This window comes from Festucalex cinctus, chromosome 3, assembly GCF_051991245.1.
Source record: "Festucalex cinctus isolate MCC-2025b chromosome 3, RoL_Fcin_1.0, whole genome shotgun sequence".
Classification (NCBI taxonomy): Eukaryota; Metazoa; Chordata; class Actinopteri; order Syngnathiformes; family Syngnathidae; genus Festucalex; species Festucalex cinctus.
This window is the reverse complement of record NC_135413.1, coordinates 11,021,710-11,043,792: the sequence shown is the minus strand read 5'-3', so window position 1 is coordinate 11,043,792 and position 22,083 is coordinate 11,021,710. Positions and strand designations below refer to the sequence as shown.

General features: G+C 41.2%; 1 protein-coding gene across 13 annotated transcripts in view; it reads left to right on the top strand.

Moving 5' to 3' along the window:
- shank3a (SH3 and multiple ankyrin repeat domains 3a) overlaps positions 1-22,083 on the top strand; it is a 272,857-nt gene that overhangs the window by 59,926 nt on the left and 190,848 nt on the right. For 11 of the 13 annotated variants that reach the window (XR_013282775.1, XM_077515782.1, XM_077515781.1 and 8 more), the window contains exon 1: positions 5,446-5,781. Coding sequence is in view for 12 of the 13 variants with exons in the window: in XM_077515782.1 (XP_077371908.1) it covers positions 5,446-5,781 (336 nt within the window). In the remaining variant the exon portion in view is untranslated. Of the gene's footprint in view, positions 1-5,258; positions 5,282-5,445; positions 5,782-22,083 lie in introns of those variants that run through there. The other 2 variants (XM_077515775.1, XM_077515776.1) reach the window with 1 other exon arrangement.

The following is a 22,083-nucleotide window of genomic DNA, read 5'->3' as shown; positions in this document are numbered from 1 at the left end:
GACTGATACAGAGTCAGCATCACTGCAGACGCCGCACTGATCCGCCTGTCAATCTCCCGCTTCATCCTGCCCTCACTTGTGAACAAGACCCCAAGATACTCGAACTGCTCCACTTGGGGCAGGATCTCATCCCCGACCCGGAGAGAGCACACTACACCTTTCCGATTTAGGACCATGGTCTCCGATTTGGAGGTGTTGATTTTCATCCCAACCGCTTCAGACTCGGCTGCGAATCGATCCAGCAAGCGTTGGAGATCACGGCTTGAAGAAGCCAACAGCACCACATCATCCGCAAAAAGCAGAGATGCAATGTTGAGGCCACCAAACCGGACCCCCTCAATGCCTTGGCTGCGCCTATAAATTCTCTCCATAAAAGTTATGAACAGAATTTGTGATAAAGGGCAACCTTGGCGGAGTCCAACTCTCACTGGGGAACGAATCCGACTTACTGCGGGGAATGCGGAGACCAAACTCTGACACCGGTCGTATAGGGACATAACAGCCCGGATGAGGGAGCTTGGTACCCTGTAATCCCGAAGCACCCCCCCCCCCCCCCCCCCCGACCCCCCGGGGGACACGGCCGAATGCCTTCTCCAAGTCCACAAAGCACATGTTGATTGATTGGGCACTCCCCTGCAACCTTGAGGATCCTGCCGAGGGTGTCGAGCTGGTCCACTGTTCCACAGCCCTGACGAAAACCACACTGCTCCTCCTGAATCTGACATTCGACTTCCCAACGGACCCTCCTCTCCAGCACCCCTGAATAGACCTTACCAGGGAGGCTGAGGAGTGTGATCCCTGTATAGCTGGGACACACCCTCCGGTCCCCTTTCTTTGCCAAAATAGAAAATGACGGTCCGCAGATCAGTATCACCGATGTCACCAGTGTGTCGATTCACTCTGCGCTTGTACCTCGTTATCAGGTTGGTTGAACATTAACACACAAGTTATTCAGCACCAACGGACCTAGAAAAACATTCCAAAGTTGAGAGACAAGTTCTGATATAAAGTTACAGTACAGTACACAGTTGTGTACTACAGCAAGAAAGCAAAACTCAACTTTTCATATCATTTTTCAACTACATAAAAGAGCCAAATTAAAACTTGATGATGTATCAGCCTCTCCAAGGAGCCCTGTTCAAAGCAGCTGGTTTTAGGAGCCGTCGTGTTCTGTCTCATGCAGATAAACTGTGGCTCACCCCGCCCCACCTTACGCAGGGATGTGCCAAGGCGAGTAGTACAGCGTTGCGTTACCATGACGACTACTGAGAGTGAATCTTGGCAGAAACATGGCAGCCGGAGAAATTGCAATTGCCCGTCTGAGTCCTGAACAACTTTGAGAGTTTCAGATAGTTACTGGTACTTTGCCGTTCTTTTCATATGCCGAGTCCATCTGGATTTTTCTGACAGCTTATGCCAGTGACGGATTACCATGTAGCTTTAGTAATGGTGTGTAATGTTTATGTGACGTTTTGCAGAACACTGATAGCACTCTGCATCCAACAAGCGTTCATACGTCGCTTGTGGAGAATCTTTGCCCATAGTAGCTGCCAAGTCAGTAGGGAGAAACTTGATGTGATGGCAGTTTTTTGACACAATTGTGATTCTGTGTTGTTCATATGTTGCTTGTAAAGAAAATGGCAGAGCTTTGCCCTTAGCTGCAAAGTCAGGAGGGAGAAACTTGATGTGATGGCAGTTTTTTGACACAATTGTGATTCTGTGTTGTTCATATGTCGCTTGTAAAGAAAATGGCAGAGCTTTGTCCTTAGCTGCAAAGTCAGGAGGGAGAAACTTAATGTAACGGTGGAGTTTTTAAGTTAGAGGCAATCCCTGAACAATTTGCTTCAAGACACATTTCCTGATAGGCGGCTCACTAAAACACTTTTGGTTATGTAATTTTAGACTTGATGGGTGGGCAGAAATCCCAGAGACCCAGCTATTTGTAAATAACTTTCAACATGATATCACTTGTACTTTAGCATTAGCTTCATTGGCACCACTAAAGAAACACTTCTACTGTGTGAAGTGATTTGTGAAAACAATTTATTCTGCTTGATTGATGAGTTTAGCCTTCTTCTCTGCTGCGGTAGTTTAATGTGAGAAGTTTCAGTAGAAAAAAGAAGATGACATAACATGTAGAGTGCTTTAAAAGGAGAGAATTGACCTTGAGTAGGTAGACCTTATGGAAATTCAGACAAAATTAACATGATCGATGAAAGACTGGCTAAATGCAGTCTTGCAATCTTCTCTGTGCAACTATTTCTGACATCTACTTGATTTATTATCCTCATCTCCAGTTTCCACTAGATTAATTCAGTTTTTGCCAAGTACATTTGAAAAGAATTAACTAATTAATTAATTAATTAATTAATTAATTAATTAATTAATTAATTAATTAATTGTAGCATTCACTCCCAATCCTCCACACGGAAGTACCCTGGTGCCTATTGTTTATAGACACTGAGAAAGTCTATACAAACAATTAAAAAGCTGCTTTTCCAAATGTCTCCTTTATGCCTTGTTGCCGGGTGTTTTGAACGTTAAATGGCTAAATGACTTGTAAATGTGAATGTCAAACATTGGAGGACGGCACATTCTGACTCGGATTCATCATCAAATTGTTGGACAACAGCAGTGTTTGACTTCAGACAACTTCTTGACTGGAATCTATTTTGGCCTGAGATGTTATGTGAAAATACGCAGAAAGTGTAATTGCAGCACCGCAAGGCAATTTTCAGTTTTGTCAGTTACAACCTGTTTCTCCGAATTGGTCAGCTTCATACTTGGAAACACACGATGGCAAGCTGTGTGGTGCAACTGTGTTCTTTCCTACATGTCTCCACTGCTGCTCCAATACTTCACTAGGTCCATTATGTCATGATTACCTTTTTGCATTTGCAGTTGCATATCGCTTCCAACTTTTCTATATGCTCGTCCAAGCACATTATGCTGTGTAGCAGCCGTTGCATCACTCCACTCTTGACGTGCATGTTTAAAATTCCAACCAATCGGACGTTCTCGTCCTGAGGCTGCAGGGTCAGCATGAACAGCGACAGTGCTGGCGAATACTTTGGAGCACAGCACTGACTTAAGATCACACTTAATAATTCAGGAACCTGCCAGAAATGTTTTATGGCCCATTTTCCTCCCATCTGAAGCTCACTTGTTCAACTAGCGATGTTACAAGTAATAGTTAAAGCCTTAAAGTATTCATTTTACACAACACAGAGTTCATGTCCTGATCCCTTCTCTTAAGTGTTCCCACTTGTGTCTTAATAATTAAGAATTCACTCAAGGCTTCTATCTTGTAAAACAGCATTATTTTATTTCATGTGTCCAGTTCTGATAAAACTGCTTCCATTCAAATATTATTTCCACTTTCTTCGGGCGCTACCACTACAGAATTGTACTTTTGCAGACTAATGCCAATTCAAATCAACAACGTTCTTGGTGGAGATAATAACGGACCCTCTTGGGCGAGGAAAACCTCCCACAAAAATGTTATGTTTATGATAGTGTGTGCCTTTTGTCAGTGTGTTTTAGCAGATAAAGTCAAGCATGACGGTCACAACCTGCTCAGTATTGATCTGAACAAACACCCACACCCTCACCCAACCACTCTTCCCTTTGCCTTAATACCATCATACAGTGGAGAAACTAGCTCCTAGCATAATATTGTCACTATATTTATCAAACAGCAGCATAATCGATATGCAGTGAACGTTGTTGAATATTTGAATGTGCGGATTTTGAGTGCGTGTGTCCCGCTCCAAATACAAATGTGTCATCCGCACCGCATGCATCCGTGCCCGTCCATGCTAGCTACATTGTCTATAAAGTGCAATCGCACCGCCAGAAAATGCTCACCCCTCGTTTGGTGTTTAATGTACCATTAGCCAACATGTCTGTGGTGTGGATGCATTTCAATTTATATTGTGCTTTGTTAGAATGTCAGTGCTAAATTAATATTTTAACATAATATCCATCCATTTTCTTAACTGCTTACTCCTCACAAGGGTCGCAGGGGTGCTGGAGCCTATCCCTGCTGGCTTCGGGTAGTAGGAGGGGTACACCCTGAACTGGTTGCCAGCCAATCGCAGGGCAGCCAGGGACAATTCGGAGTCTCTTTGGAATGTGGGAGGAGACTGTAGAACCCGGAGAAGACCCACGCAGGCACGGGGAGAACATGCAAACTCCACCCAGGAAGGCCGAAGCCTGGACTCGATCTTGCGTCCTCAGTACTGAGAGGCGGACGTGCTAACCAGTCACCACCGTGCCGCCTATTTTATAATAATATTATAATTTTAATTAATTATAATAAATGCAATGATAGTAAAAATTGGCATAATTTTTTTTCTCATTTTTTCCCGTGTTTCTCATTTTCGTTTTTTTTTTGGTTTTTGTCCAAAAAATTTCATTTCGGTGCATCCCTAATCTTTCTCTTTTTTTACGTGACTTTTTAAATTTCATGTCAACTGGAAGTGACGAAAAAAAAAAGAAAAAAAAAAGAAAAACCCAAGCATGCACACCTGGCCTCCTATTTCATCATCATCATCATCATCATCATCATCATCATCATCATCATCAATCATCATTTTCATTTATTTCAGGCAATAGTGTACAGTTGAACACAGCAGCAATACGTCATAGTGTAGTTTCATAATATGAACAGAAAAAAAAATAAGAGAAAAGAGAGGAAAATTTAATTCTGCCTGAAAGGGCGTGGGAAGAATAAAATTTATTTAATCCCACCCCCGTCTCTAATCTATAAATATACAAATATACAGTACTTCCTGCAAGTTACAGTATTTGAAGAGTGGGAACTAAGGAATACTTTAAAACGTGCTACTTTTATTACTAATACTACTAAGGGGTCCATATAAAGTGTGTTTCAGTAAGTTTAAATGGGTTTAAAGTTTGGGAGGGATAAAACTATATATTTTTTGATAGTATTTCGTATGTCACCTATTGTGGGCGGATTCACTGTATAAAAGATGGGATTGCCGTGACTATCTCTTGTGTGGCCTTCAGAGGACTTCATAAACCCGAAAAAGCTTCAGCACCCCAGACTGAAGGGATTTCTTTTTTGCACAGATTTTTTTTGTATGGCTTTGGACTCTTCCTCAATGCTTGTGCACTTCTGATCCGTTTGTGTTTTTTCTCTCCGTCTCCTTTCTGTTGCCTCCCCTCTTCACCCCCTCCCCGGCCCTACTCTTTTTGTGTGTGTGTGTGTGTGTGTGTGTGTGTGTGTTTCCCAGGCGAGGGATGCATGCTGCAAAAGGTGTGTGTTCCGTGAGCGTGCCAGCTACAAGGGTGCGTGTGCGTGTGTATCTGTATGTGAATGTGAGAGAGAGAGAGAGAGAGAGAGAGAGAGAGAGAGAGAGAGAGAGAGAGAGAGAGAGAGAGAGAGAGAGAGAGAGATAGTCCAAGTCCCTAACACAGAGCATGCCTCTGCGTTCGGCAGCCAGCAAACATGAGCCACCCAGCCCTCCACGGCAGGACCAGCAACAGCAGCAGCAGCAGAAGCAGCAGCAGCAGCGCGCGCACACACACCCGCGCGCGCACTCCTCTTACGCACACACCGCAAACGGCAGCCAGGGAGCCAGCACCGACAGCGGCGGCAGCTCCCTGGAAGAGGACATCGTCGGCGCCAGTAACGGTGACAGCGGCATTCCCGTTCCCGTCTCTCCGGCGTTCCTGCCCGGCGCCTCTGCACCCATGGAGGAGCCCACGGGCAACACGGTCGTGATCCGCATCGGAATCCCAGACCTGCAACAGACGGTAAGAGGCAGACTGGAGACTGGCCTCTCCCCTCTCTATGATTACTTTTTGCTTCATTCATCCACTGGTGTTTTCTTACTTTCTGTCTATACCTTCCTTGTTCATCACTCTGTGTTTCTTTTTCTCATTGGGTTGATCCATCCTGCCGCCTTCCAAAATCCCCGCTAATAAATCTAGCTCTTCATTAAATGGGCTTGAGCTGACTTTGACAATTGGCCACTTAACCCTTACGTCCTGTTCATTTTCTAGGCGCATGTAATACAGTTTTGGCCAAGGCGAAGAGTATCTCCATAATAATCGTCTAAATCATATTATGAAATACATATTTAATGTGTTTGATATTCATAAATGCATGATCAATTCTTGCAGGTACCTGTTTGCGAAGGCGTACATGTCACCTTCTGACCTCTGTATGACTTCTCTTGATATTTAGTATGTATGATCATTCCTATGCTCTTTGACTGTTTCATGTTGCGGGATTTGCCCATGGTGCTGCAAAGACCAACAGGTGCATGTTTTAGCGGCAACCTGTGCAAATGTGGTGGGAACACAAACAGTTCTTGGGCTGTTGCAAACTACTCTGTGAACATGTCTTACATGACTTGGATCATTAGAATGTTTAAGATTCATTCATGGCCCTTTACAGATCAATAGGTGAACATGTGGTGGAAATATAAACAGTTTTCGTTTCAAGCTCCTTTTTGAACACTGTTACCTGAAACCAGGAAAGTCTTATCCACATTTATGGCAAGTACAGTTGTACAGTTTCAAGATTTACGCCATTACTACCATCTTCCTTGTTTTAACACACACTGGTAAATCTAAAATCCATTTGTGGACATGACATGATTTGACCCAGAACAGCTGTATTCACAAATATTGTAGCACCTGTACAAAAGAATGACATTTTTAAACATTTTGATTTTTGTGTAAGCGGTGTAGAAGCTGGTTGGATGTATTTTGCATTGCTTGAGGAAAATTCATCAAATTTTAGAGTGAAAGAATGACATTTAGGGTACTTGTTATTTCTGTCAAATGTGCTGGGTATTGCTAACCTGGCAATAGCCAGATTGATTTTGTGATTCATTCAAGGGAGTTCTCCACAATATCAATCAGGGATTGCTCCATGGGAAAGGCAGGACATTCTGTACAATACTTCAAGCTGATTGGCGGATGCGGCTTGTGCACGTTTGTTTTGACCAATCACGGTGAATATGTCATCTTCGTTCTTGCCAAAGGGGGGGGGGAGGAATTACAAACATCTTTACCAGATAGAAATGCACGAAGCGCCTCTAGCTGTTCAACATTCAACAATGAAATGGTGAGTAATTCTGCAAAAACAGAATTAATTGCAGCGTCCATTCGTCCATGTTAGGTTTGTTTGTTAGCCCCGGCGTCGGCGCTGGCTTCCTGGTTTCGTCACAGCTGCATATCACGCCCCAGACACAATGTCGCTCTGTGATTGGTCCGTTCGGATTGGTGGAAATCAACAGGCTCGGTACAAGATGCATTCTCCCGAGTTTGTGAACTCACAAATCCCTCGAGAATTCATCTTGCAGATCAAGGTTTGGGTATTGCCAGCAACCTCATGATACAATGCGTATCATGATACCTTACGATACACATGTATCCCGATATATGGCCTTACATTAATTTTAAATACATTTCTGTGAAAACAATCATATGTATACCCAAATGATGTTTTGATTATGCAGAAGAGCAAACATTTTTCTTCTTGTAATGTTTGCAGTGCTTCCAAACACTGCATAACAACTTTATCAATAAATGTGCAATATCAATTCTGACACCCTCGGATCGATGTGTGTATTGTAAAGAGCCCCGTGACAATATATTCCTGTATTTATTGTTTTTTTTGTTTTTTTAAGCACACCCCTAGTTAGTGAGAGCTAGAGGTGAGGGGGAAGAAGGAGGGAGTATTGGCAGGGGGGTGGGTCCAGAAAAGAGACATCCAGGAGAGGGGTTGTAAATCTTCAATGGAGGGGGCATGTAAGGTGAATGTGGAAATGTAGTTATGACCCAACTGGCAAACTTTACATTCTTCTTCATAAAATAGTTCAATCCATTAGCCGGTGGCATTGATTACTTCCTCGGTATCCAGTAAATGCAACCACGGCCTCTTTTGGTTCCAAATGCACAGCGAAGCACATCATTTTCTAATGTAAACGCTGGAAGTCTCACATATGCTCGCTGTCCATTTCCATTTTTTATCAAAACACAGCACAAATGACAATTTTTGAAATACCTTTAACACAAGACAAGCGCTTTATGATGGCAGTGAACTCAAGGCAATTCACTTCACAATAAGCATTACTTTGGAAAATAGTGAACAATTCATCAAAAAAGAGGCTTCAAGCTGTTTTTTTGCCACTCCCACTATCAAACTCAATACAAAGCAAAGAGAAGTACATGTACATTTAAAAACAAGGCAACAACTTTGCCCTAAGAATGACCCCACTAGCTTAATACCTCCATCCGTCCTTCCATCCGTCCATCCGTCCATCCATCCATCCATGCATCCATGCATCCATCCATCCATCCATCCATCCATCCATCCATGCATCCATCCATCCATCCGTCCGTCCGTCCGTCCATCCATCCATCCATGCATCCATCCATCCATCCATCCATCCATCCATCCATCCATGCATCCATCCATCCATCCATCCATCCATCCATCCATCCATGCATCCATCCATCCATCCATCCATCCATCCATCCATCCATTTCCTGAACCGCTTATTCCTCACAAGTATCGCGGGGGTGCTGGAGCCTGTTCAAGCTGGCTTTGGGCTATAATTGAAAATCCTATTGATGAGCTAACGATTAACATCGATAGACGTGGTGTTAAAATGCTTTAAGCAACTGATATTTGAACATACATGGCGGAGCAACACATATTGACAAATCCTTATGTTTTTACTCTAGCTTTTTTTTTTTTTATAAAGTACTATATTATTTTATATGTATATATATATTTATATATATATATATATATATATATATATATATATATATATATATATATATATATATATATATATGTATATATAATTATTTTATTTTATTTTATTTTTATTTATTTATTTTTTCATTGTCTAATGGGTAATCAGACCTGGACTGAGAATGAGACCTGATTTGACCTGCATGATTGCCATCTGATCAAAACGTAAACACACAATGGACATAAAACATCATCCAAGGTTGTCAGCAACAAAACAGCGGCAGCCGGTTCTTTTCCTGATGAGTTCTCTTGAAAACAAAATACGTCTGAAATGAGTTCTCTGAAGCCGAACTACTTGTTTTGAAGGACATCACTTGTGAAGATGCTTGTTAAAAATATGACAGTACAAATCATTGGTTGTTGGGCTTCACTCTGTTGATAGTACAGGGAGTCCTTGGTTTATGATAGCACCACGTTCCTTACAGGAGTGATGTAAACTGAATTTGTAAGTTGCAAGATGTTGTTAACTTTTACATCATACTTACAGTAAATATTTTTCATGAAAAACACTTCTAGGCCATAAATATAAACAGAAACTAACAGTGATAACTGCACATGCATTTTTGTACCAGAATGACCTGAATAAAGTCATATTTTCAACACACACCTGGCATTTCCTGGAGATCGAGATCGAGTCCTAGCGTGAATAGCAAATAATAGATGCTCCTCCTGAAAAGGGGTTTGTAATTGTCTATAGATGCCACAAGATGACCTAGAGGACCATAAAGCAGCAACGCCATGCTTCTAGCATATACCAGTACACAATCATATTACTTAAATGGCAACATTCAGTAGGTACTAAACACAAACACATCGTGTTCACGCGAGGCTCATCAATAGTAGCTAGCATACTAGCCTCGATAAAACATAGGCAAACAAATACAGTGGGCTCCACATAATTGCGGTTTGGCACCTGCAGATTTACCTATTCACAGATTTTGCTCTTCAAAAAGTCTGACCTGTCGACCCCTTTTTTTTTTTTTCATTACCAACGGTATACAGCTTCAAGGCCCCAATCTTATTTGATTGTAAAACAATGAACGATACCTGTGAAACAGTACAAACGGTTCGTGTTAACTGCACATGATGTTGTTCTCTCAAATAAAAATGAAAACCCTTCAGTCATCTCATAGCAGAAGAGGACAGTGGCTGACTTTTTCAGACCTCTGCGGAGGGCGAGAGATCGGTGGATCAGTTTAATTTTCAGGGAACGGCTGATCATTGATCATCCAAGAATAAGGAAATCACCACTCATCCCAGCTGATTGATCCATGCACACATCCCTATTCAAGTTTTTGGGGGGGTTAAAAAATGTTTCTTTCTTTTTTTTTTTCTACCTCAAATGCAGTTATAATGGATGTCAATTGTTGGTGGATTTTCATCATTTGTGGACCAGCACAGTCCCTATCCTTTGCACACGTCATTGAACTCACGTTTTGGCCGTCACACATGACAACGGGGTGCATTCAAGGGCCGCTGACAAAATAGGGCATCAACAATTCAGACAAAAAAACATTACTAAATATATCCTAACAATAACAACACCAAGATTCCACAAGATTGCGGCAAAGTTATACTTTTATTTCACAAGTAATTGATGATACAGATACAGAAAAAATCAGATATTGGGAGAATTCATGAATGTCAAACTGTGGGAGAGTGCACTGTAAATATAAAAAAGCACTTGCAGGCCTTAAGTAATGAAATTAAAGACAGAAAGGACCGTAATAACTGAGTATGCCTTTTTGTGCCACGTGGCCACACATTCTTCCGCCAATTGCCAAACTAGTTCATTGTGTGCCGTTCTTTAACCTGTTAAACCGATATCCCCCTTTTTATATTGTATGTGGGAAAACAATTAACTCTTTGACTGCCAAAAACGTTTAATAACGTTTAGTAAAATCCCGATGTATGCCGCCATAAACGTTAAGTGACGTCAACTCCGTTTAATTTATTTAGTTTTTTTATTATATCAGTGGTCAGTGCAATGTCCAAGTGCAGCACAGCCGGGTCAATGAGTTGTGAACTCAAAAACACCCACTAACTATGGCCAGTAGATGGCAGCATTGTATCTCTTTTCAATGGGCTGCCAGTGTATGGAATTACTCAACTCAACTCTGGTTTATTTAACCCTCGCTGTGGTAGCTGCTCGGGCCCTAACTAGAGCTGCGAATTACAATGAAACATGACGCAATCTGATGAAATAGAACGTTTTCAAGGCTGACATGAATGAACAAAGCCTTTGTAACATTAAATCTAATTTGACGGAGCGTCACTAAATTAAAAATATCAGTATCAAAGTAACTGTTGTGGAAAAAATGTATCTTTTCTTTTCAATTTTCGCTCAATGTCACTTAAATTATCTATTTTGAAAAGGTGATTACTAAAGAACGGAATAAGGTAGAAACATACTTTTTTTCTAATGAAAGAATGGAATGCGATCTTTCATGTGGTACCCATGTTGTTTATGTAGGAAAAGAACACAATATTCTGTTTGCTTCGAAAAATGAGTTAAAATGCTCGAAATCCACTGGCATTGGGGGTTATTTTTTGATAACGTGTGGCAGTAAAAGAGTTAATATCCATCCATCCATTTTCTTGACCGCTTATTCCTCACAAGGGTCGCGGGGGCTGCTGGCGCCTATCTCAGCTGGCTCTGGGCATTAGGCGGGGGACACCCTGGACTGGTTGCCAACCAATCGCAGGGCACACAGAGACGAACAACCATCCACACTCACAAGCACACCTAGGGACAATTCAGAGTGCCCAATTAACCTGCCATGCATGTCTTTGGAATGTGGGAGGAGACCGGAGTACCCGGAGAAGACCCACGCGGGCACGGGAAGAAAATGCAAACTCCACCCAGGAAGGTCCGAGCCTGGACTCGAACCAGAGACCTCACAACTGGGAAGCGGACGTGCTAACCACTCGACTACCGTGCCGCCCAGAGTTAATATCATTATAGTTAAAAGTTCAAATTGTCATGAAGTATATACGTGGTACTCATTAGACCACAACAGTATTCAGGTTTCCGTCCAAATGGTTTGAAATTTTTAAGCGAATTTTGTGAAAATGCTCAAAAACGAACATAAAACAAATGCCTGTTTCCATACGCTCTCCTTTTGTGAGTAGTGAGAGGAGACTGTGCCGCGAAATGACAGCATATAAGTGCGTCTCTCTGCCACAAGACACAAAATGAACAGATTACTGATCTAAAATTACATTCATGTCTTGTTCTTTCATTAATTTGAAAAAGAACTGTGTTTCTTCCTCTTCACAAACATATCTTACTTTGTTATCCGCCATTCTTTTGTGACTACAAATGTATGTGTGACGTAGTATCCATTTCTGTAGTCGCTTATTCGCAAAATGTTTCCTTAGCCAAAATGTGCAGTTCCTTTTTTTCGATACGCTTCAAAATCCACCCCCTCCAAGTGTAAAAACTTTTCTTTTGTGCAAATTTTGGGCCCTTTTTTTTGGCCTTTCCATTCAGTTTCTTTTTCACAATTCTTGGAAATTTGAATAAAAATAGGTGAGTGGAAACCCCACTAATGTTGATTTTTTTTTTCCTTTTTCTTTTTTTTTCTTTTTAACAATTCAGCTGTTTCTCTTACTTTAACGTTAGGTCGTCAAAGGGGTGTTGATTAATAGTTACGGTGCACATAAAATCCTTTTTATGCGACATTAAACAGTCATTACTCATAGCATGAAATGTATCCGTTAAGCATGAACACGCAAACGTGTGCACCCTTTATGTCAGTCCTTCTTCTTTAGCTATTACACACAGGAGCAAACTTGGAGAAATACCTGGTGACATTTTCCTGGGTAATGACAAAACACATACGTGCTCGCGCACAAAAACACAAGCACACACTTTTTTGTTCATTCTAATGGGCCCTTGTCATCTGTCCTCGACTCACCTTCTCTCACATTTCCTCGGGAGACCTTTATCCGCTAATGGTGGCGCAAAATGCAGATGGAGCCTTTTTACAGGGCATCACTGTGTGCTGCATGCACTCTTTGCTCTGCTGTCTGTTGTTTTTATTCGGCCGTCTCATGCGTTTATTATTGTTGATTATCCATCCGTGGTGGGCGACTTTTGTGAAATTTGTGCTAAGGAAATGAAAGGAGCAGCAGTAGTAGGAGTTGAAAAGAAAGCAGAGAATTCCCCAAAGGTGCTGAGGAATCGCCGTCTGTGAACCAAAAACGATTTTTCTCTTTTGGTGCCTCTCTCTTGCTCACACACACTGATACACGCACACACATCTCACACGTAGTCAGAGCTTGGCTTTAAGATTTTGATCACTTTTCCCCTGCATAATGCAACGTGATAAGCGTTTTATATCAGTTCAAGGTCTACTAGCTGTGTATGCCTTCGTTTACTGTAGTGCGTCCTCCAAATACATAAACATCATCAATTAGCCCGGGTGAACGTGTCAACTACAAAAAAAATCAGAAGTCATTCAAACCCTACTGCCAGAACTAATAAAGTGAGCAGCGGAAGACAACATAACCTGCCTTTCTTCAAGCTGTCATATAAGTGACTGGTGCGCACCGAGCAGCAGATTACAGCTGGAAAGTCGTCTCCTGAAGTAGGCTTATGTGTCTCCTGCTGTGTTTCAAGCACGGATCAGGATAAGCAACATGCGAGGACAACACCGATGACACGTTTGTCTTTTTAGCAGCAGAAAGAGGAAGCAAGGGAACCTCCTGCAGGGTTAAGCTTCAAGTCCAAAATGGCTTAATCCTTACACTGGTTCTTCAGTGACCGCTCTATCACATTAAATGCTGGCTTAAGTATGATATCAAAGCAGGAAGTACTTAAACTCCTAAGCATTCCTGTAGGACAGCACTCATTCTCACTGTTCTGTGCACAGTCCAATATCTGCTCCTATCATCAAGGCCATAGTCATATTTTTCAGACTAATGAAACATCAAGGGACTCTCATTACTTCTCCATAGTCTTCCATTAACTGGTTTGTGGTTCATGATCTTATTGGCAGAAATGAGTTGTCGATATATATATATATATATATATATATATATATATATATATATATATATATATATATATATATATATATATATATATATATATATATATATATATATATATATATATAAATCTCATTAACGAATCGCATATAATTAATTTGTCTGTCGACCACGGCCATTCTTGGGGTGGCTCCACGCTCAAATTTAATGGCTTTAAGAGTACATGAACTGAAAAGAGCTAGTTGTTACTTTGTTTTCTCATAAATTCGGTGTCATTGAAAAGTCAATTTGAGACAATCTTATGAGGTCAACCTGGCCATTTTGTCGCAATACTTTGATGATGCTTGGTAGTCTGCAAACATGCATTTTGTAATTCGATAATGCAACACTCATCCAAAGCTATCAAACAAAAAAACACGTGTTCATGTCATGTCTGTAGACACTGTCTGTCTCTCAGAGTTTTTGTTGGCAGAACACAGATAATTGTGCCTTCTTCTGCCTCACAGCAAGGAGATCTGGGTTCAAATCTCTTTTGGATTTCTTCTTCTTGTGCTTGAATGGGTTCATTAAATTGTCCATAGTTGTCAATGTGAGTGTGAGAGGTTTTCTAGTCTTCAGGTTTACATTATTGACTGGCGACCAGTCTCACCCAAAGTCGGCTCCAGCTAATGAGGACAAACACTATAAAAAATTGATGGCTGGATGGACAGTCTTGGTTTGGTTACTGTATATATTTGTATGAAAAAATTGCTGGGACAGTAATATGAAACAATCTAAAAAAACAACAAAAACAACAAAAAAGCATTGACCGTAACTGAGTGACCCCTATATCTAATATTTTTAAATGTGGAACAGAAGCATCTGTTTTTTTGTTGTTGTACTGTATTAGCAATTAGTAGCATCCCGTTCAGTCAGACCTTTGGGCATATTACTTGCAAAGGTTGTTGTTGTTTTTTTAATGGCCGTGTTTTCTCATTCATCATCTCCAACTCCACCAAAAACTCAATTTCTATGATTGGCCCAAAAAGAGACAGCTTCCCAATTCTGCTAATGGGTGCTATTCATCTCTCAACACTGACACTGCCCCAGTGCTTTCTAACTGCATGGATCTGTATTCTCCATTTGCACCTCGTTTTGCCTCTTTAGCCTGCTCTCTTTCATCATTCACCCACTTTGCTCCAGTGTGACGTTAGTTAGTTAAACTAAAACACACCCTGTCCGTGCCGAGGTGAATTCCCAGGTCTTCTGTCCAAATTCTTCAACTGTTACTGCTTTAATAATGAACCGGGCAAAATCACTTTAATGCTCCTTTTATATTCACATAAAAGAACTATGAGATAACATTTTCAGCATCTTTATAGCTGGGGGTTCCAGTGGTGCTGGGTGATGTAATCATTGTGGAGTAATTGCAATATTTAAGAATGTACAATGAAGAAATAATAAATGGCAATCAATGATTGTCAAAGGGATTGAAGATTCACCTACAGTGGGTAACTTAAGATGGCGGACCGTGGTCCGTTTCCGGACCAAGCGAAGGCTCATGCGGATCCACGGTCAATTGATGTTAAATAGAGAAAAATATGTGTGTTGTCACGCTGTTGTTTCCCCCCCCACATAGGCCACAAACTGCGAAGGCAGAGCTATTCAGTACTGCGGTAGCTTCTGATCACATGACAATGATACCATTTGGTTACAAAAGAGATCGGTGACTTGGGAAAGTTTACTCGGAAAACATTGTTTTCAAAAATAAATAGATGGACCGGTACTTTTTTATTCCTCTGGAAGCCAGCGCAAGTCGTTATTTCTCTTATGTTGACTGCGGCTTTTAACAGAACACGTAAGATGAGCTAACTGACGTTATGAAAATGAAAAGGATGTTATGAAAAGTAAAAGGAAATGTGCCATTTTGGCTACACAAATTAAAACATTTTGAGGTTCTGACCTTTGCCCCCAGAAAACATTTGCAACTGCACCTTCAAATTTTGACTTGAAGATCCTTTTTGTACAGTCTTGTGTATCATTCATGCGTTCATGCTTCTCTGCTGCTACAATGATTCCATTTTTTGGAACGTTCTGCCTGGAAATATACTATCCAGTGGGCATCGCTGTTCTGTGTTTTGCATCTTTGATTTCATTTTCAGTGGATGGTAGTTCTTGTGTGACTTCATCACTGCGCTACAGCAAGCTTTGGACTTTAGATTGCCCTACTGGGATCCCAACATTCATTTTTATTTTATTTTTTTTTATTCTTGGCAGCGGTGTTGAGATTTTGTGCTGCAGTGGGCAAATCATCTTGCGCGCAGGTCTGATTGACTATGCAGTGGAAGAGGTCTAAGAGTTCATATTTGAATCACTTGTATGAGGAGTTGCACAAAACATTTGGGATAAAACTCAAATCAAATTCCAAATGAAGTTCAGTCTTGTCACTCCCATCTAAATTCCCCTCCTTCGCATGCATAAAGATAATCTGTTTTATGTGTCTCTGATTTCCTCCTAACCAGTCAGCAAAGGCCCGACTTATCTGATGTCTCTAATAAGGATCATAAAAGATTATCTTGTGGTGTTGGTTCTGAAAATTGCGTGAGATCTGTGAATCCCTCAACACTTCATGATCCACACTTTGATTTGGTTAAAGATTGCTGATGCATCTTGAGTAGGTCCATTTTATTCCTTCCAACATGACGACCGTATTTTCCGCACTATAAGGCGCACCTAAAGCCTTCAATTTTTTCAAAAGCTGACCATGCGCCTTATAATCCAGTGCGCTTTATATATGGATCAATATTGAGCCGCAACAGGTCTCGCTGTCAATACACTATCGGTGACCCTGCACGATCGGCAGAAGATCCCGCCATCTTGGATCGCTAGATAACACTAATACTTTACCTCAGAGAAAATAATAAAACAGCTGTTTATTCATTTTAGGAGTGAATGGAGTTGTCAGAAAGCTGGTTTGTAATCTATTAATAAAGTTTGACTGACCTATCTGACTGTTTTGTTGACATTCCCTTTAGCGCAGCACCATCTAATGGATACATAACGTAACCACAGCCTCCGCTGTAGCGCCTTATATATGGAAAAAGTTTTAAAATATGTCATTCATTGAAGGTGCGTCTTATAATGAGGTGCGCCTTATAGTGTGGAAAATACGGTACTTAAAACATTACAAATATTTACAATAATGCATTGTCTTGTTTCAAATAAACCTTCATCAAATATGAATAAATTAGCCAGCGGTGGGTGGCACAAGCAGTATTCTCTTGAGTCTGGACCCGAAGGGGTCAACTTTTCTTTCTCTGGAGGGAGTCCCAACAGTTTTTGGGATTCTACATTAACATAAATGTCTCACCAAAACAGATGTTTATCCGCATTGCAAAAACAATGGTAAAGTTTCACTTGTGTGCGTTTTTAATGTTTGTGTAATTTTAGTGTTTGCAATTAAGCTTATAGTGATGAATACCGGTATTTGCATTAGGTTCTATTCGAGTCTATGTCACGCACACGTCAGTACCAGGTGCTACACTCAACCTGTGGTTTGGGGATGTTTATTTTCGATGGACAGATTGTGAAATGTATGGCGTGCTGATGCTGTGTTGTCATTTTGTTATTGTCACATATTTGGTCGCTCACATTTTAAGTCTTTTGTGCGTGTGTGTACCACACGACCTCATGTTTATGTGGCAGGTGTGTTTTACTTCACTGTAAGAATCTCGCATGTTCCTCCCCTCTCAGGGAAAAATTGACTGTAGCATAACATCCCTTTCCAAGTGTCCTTATCTCACTCGTCCCGCATCCCTCCTCTCCCCGAGCATCTGTTCTTGGGCCCTCCCCAAAGAGTGGTGAAGCAGAAAGAGTCACGTTTTTGAAATGAGATTTTTGCCTCAAGCCAACTTAAAAAAAAGCTATAAACTTGATCCGTTCAGCGGTACGCAGGTGGGCATGCATAGCCTACTGAAAACAGCCACGGTCCATCAAAATACATCATCATATGAAAGTGGTCTGTGATGCAAAAAAACCAACAAAAACCAGTTCTAAAACAGCTGAAGTTGTCATGTAGAAAAACTCAAAACAGTTGCCAAGATCCACACTAACACGCGTGAAATATGAATTTAATGTCTTCTGCTTTTTATTTATTTACAAAGCATTAAATTGTATTGCTAATTGTGTGGCCCAGGGATAGTTTGTTCTAAAAATTAAAAACTGTAAGACATTTATCTGTCCAGGGAGTGACCCAGTTTTGCATAAGTTTCTATGAAAAATGTGTATTATATCGTCAATGTTAGTTTTAAAACATATCTTTCTACTTTTTGAAGCACACAATTTCTGAGCAATCTTAATATTGATTTAATATCTAAAATTTCATTTAAATTTAATTAAAACAATTGACTATGTAACTGACTGGCATGTTGTATGACAGTATAGTGTTTAAGAAAGACACAAATTTGTTCATAGAAAGTTCTCTGTTGAGAAGACATTTGTATTTGTTTAAAAAAAATATTTTATATATATATATCCATCCATCCATTTTCTTGACCGCTTATTCCTCACAAGGGTCGCGGGGTCTGCTGGCGCCTATCTCAGCTGGCTCTGGGCAGTAGGCGGGGGGCACCCTGGACTGGTTGCCAACCAATCGCAGGGCACACAGAGACACACAACCATCCACACTCACACGCACACCTAGGGACAATTCGGAGCGCCCAATTAACCTGCCATGCATGTCTTTGGAATGTGGGAGGAGACCGGAGTACCCGGAGAAGACCCACAAGACCTCAGAACTGGGAAGCGGACGTGCTAACCACTCGACTACCGTGCCATATATATATATATATATATATATATATATATATATATATATATATATATATATCTTCTCCGGGTACTCCGGTCTCCTCCCACATTCCAAAGACATGCATGGCAGGTTAATTGGGCGCTCCAAATTGTCCCTAGGTGTGTTTGTGATTGTGGAGGGTTGTTCGTCTCTGTGTGCCCTGCGATTGGTTGGCAACCAGTCCAGGGTGTCCCCCGCCTACTGCCCAGAGCCAGCTGAGATAGGCGCCAGCACCCCCCGCGACCCTTGTGAGGAATAAGCAAGAAAATGGTCAAGAAAATGGATGGATGGATATTAACTCTTTTACTGCCACACGTTATCAAAAAATAACCCCCAATGCCAGTGGATTTCGAGCATTTTAACTCATTTTTCGAAGCAAACAGAATATTGTGTTCTTTTCCTACATAAACAACATGGGTACCACATGAAAGATCACATTCCATTCTTTCAGTAGAAAAAAAGTATGTTTCTAACTTATTCCGTTCTTTAGTAATCACCTTTTCAAAATAGATAATTTAAGTGACATTGAGCGAAAATTGAAAAGAAAAGATACATTTTTTCCACAACAGTGACTTTGATACTAATATTTTTCATTTAGTGACGCTCCGTCAAATTAGATTTAATGTTACAAAGGCTTTGATCATTCACGTCAGCCTTGAAAACGTTCTATTTCATCAGATTGTGTCATGTTTCATTGTAATTCGCAGCTCTAGTTAGGGCCCGAGCAGCTACCACAGCGAGGGTTAAATAAACCAGAGTTGAGTTGAGTAATTCCATACACTGGCAGCCCATTGAAAAGAGATACAATGCTGCCATCTACTGGCCATAGTTAGTGGGTGTTTTTGAGTTCACAACTCATTGACCCGGCTGTGCTGCACTTGGACATTGCACTGACCACTGATATAATAAAAAAAACTAAATACAGTGATACCTCGGCTGACGAACGCTTTAGCTCACGAACTTTTCGCCTCACGAACATTAAATTCGCGAGAATTTAGTCTCTGCTGACGAACTACTTTTCGGCGGACGAACCAAACAACGAGGTCGAACAGCACCACGGTGGCGGCCCCCTTTCTTTTAGTGCGGACGCGGTTTGTGTTTGATAGACATTTTGAGTGTACTTTTGCTATTATGGGACCGAAAAAGACCCCACCACAGGCTAGTGTTAAGCCTAATGCTTACCAGCGAGGGACGGCGATTCGGCGGCGCGTTTGCATTGTAGTCAATGGAGTTCGCGCCACTAAAAAAAGCGAAAGTGCCATCACGTACCTCAAAAAAGGAGAAAATCGTGCCACGGCTGTTTAGTCCCAGGAAAGAGGTGAAAGTAGTTGGCGGTGCTCACTTTTTGTTGACTCGCTAAAGTGCTCCACTTCCTTGTCACCAAGGGACACACCTCCTCCGCTCCGGTGAGCACGAAAGTGCAAATGAGCCGCAACCGTTCCATAAACACTCTATGCGGTGAAACGCTCGCGAATGAAGTAAGTCTACCATTGCTACTATCCTTAAGAACTACCATCACAAAGTAAAATAAAACGACTTTATTATACAGTACAATTCATTTCTGTAATTACAATACAATAGCACATTTATTATACATAAAATAAGGTATATTTTTGTGTAGTTTTAAGGCTTATTTAGTAGAAAATTATGTTTTATAGGGACCTGGGAACGGATTATTCTCATTTTAATGGCTTCTTATGGGAAATAAATGTTCGGAAGAAGAACTTTTCGGCTTACACACACTCTCTGGGAACCAATTAAAGGAACACTTTACTTATTGATCCATTTTTAGCAGCAAAAAGTTGCTACTTTTTCAATAATTAATTTGGTGACGTGATTATTTTTTTATGTACATTTAATAACTTTTAAACCGATGTTAAAATGAATCGAACGCCGGCATGTTTGTTACACGTGACTAAATAACCCGGATGTTTACGTCACTAGTGTGTAAACGCTACACGATCGAAGCACTATGAAACGCAGCCGTGCATATAGCGTCAAACCCGTAAGGATTAAACCTTATCGCTTCGAGCCAACACGACAAAATAACCCTACCGAAGGAAAGTCTGCCTTGGATGTGAAAGTTGTGGCGCCAGATGGTCTTTTCGGGCGCAAAATAAACTTTAATGAACGAGTGAATCAGGCGGTGTGAGTGGTGCTCGTGCGGGAGCTGCAGGAATGGACAATCCGCTAATGAATGTGTGCTGTCTGGAAATAAAAGAAATCGAGGATCGGTTCCTTGCGGACAATCTCAACTGCATCCTGGAACATCAGACATTCAACATGGCAATACTAAATAGACATTCTCAGGATAGCTTTGGTTGCGATGAAAGATGTGAAGAAGAAAAGTCTTGGAGGAGCCAATATCCAACAGGTAAAGTGACACACAGCACGAGCAATGCAAAACGTGTGGAACTGACAAACTATTTCAGGAAAAAGAAAAAATAGTAAAATTAAATGTATCATCGTTACAGCGCCCAACCTCCCCTAGCTGTTTTTTTTCTTTTCTTTTTTTTGCGTAGCGTCCCGATGATGTAAACGAAAGGTTGCAAGAAGGTTGTGTATTAACCGTGTTTATTTATAGACAGAATGAAGTAAGGAAATGCGAGACGCCGTTACCTAGGCTGGTTACCACAGGAAGAACAGCGGGACAGAACACAAATGTAGTACGTCGCACACGACACATGATAATGACACTAATCCACATTCTATAAATTTTTTGGTAAAATAAGATTATGAACATGGTCAATTTGTGAAGTATAAACAACTTACGAGCTAATAAAACATAACGTCCTCGTCCCCGTACTTGACGATGTTCACACTCAAATGAATTATGAAATAAAACAGTCCGTGCAGTATAATAACGAAACATGCCTACCTTTCGCTTTAAATTTGCTTCGCTTCTCCGAGATCTTTCAGTGGCCGTAGGGAGACCTCGATTTGTGCCGGCTGTTGTGAGAGTGAAGGCTCCGTGTTGCTAGCAGTTGCGGAAGTAGCCGCCAGAGATCCTCCATCGGCTTGATTATTTCCCACGTCTGGTTCTTTAAAGATACTCGGTACTGCGTTGGGCTTTAGTATTAGGCGTGTGGCGTACCCCATCTCAAATTGTAACATATTTTCTTAGTCCTCATGCCTGAAATGTTCGCTGCGCGCACGCCTGCTTGTCCTTCGGGAGGTTGACAGCACTTAGCAAACAAACCATTGTCTACTCAAGTCGTTTTTTTTTTGTTTTTTTTTTTTTGTTTTTTTTAAGGGGGGTCTCGCGGGTTTTTCCTTGCCGACGCCTTGCAAAATTTTGCAATACACAAAGGCATAAGTGACAGTTTGTGCCCTCCTCGTTGTTATGTCTGCGTGAACTACTGTTCGCCAAGCGAGTATACACACTTGTTACGTCACCACTCGGGGGCGTTCCAACACGGAAGTACTTCTATGTTGAAGAAAAGTTAAATAAATCAAT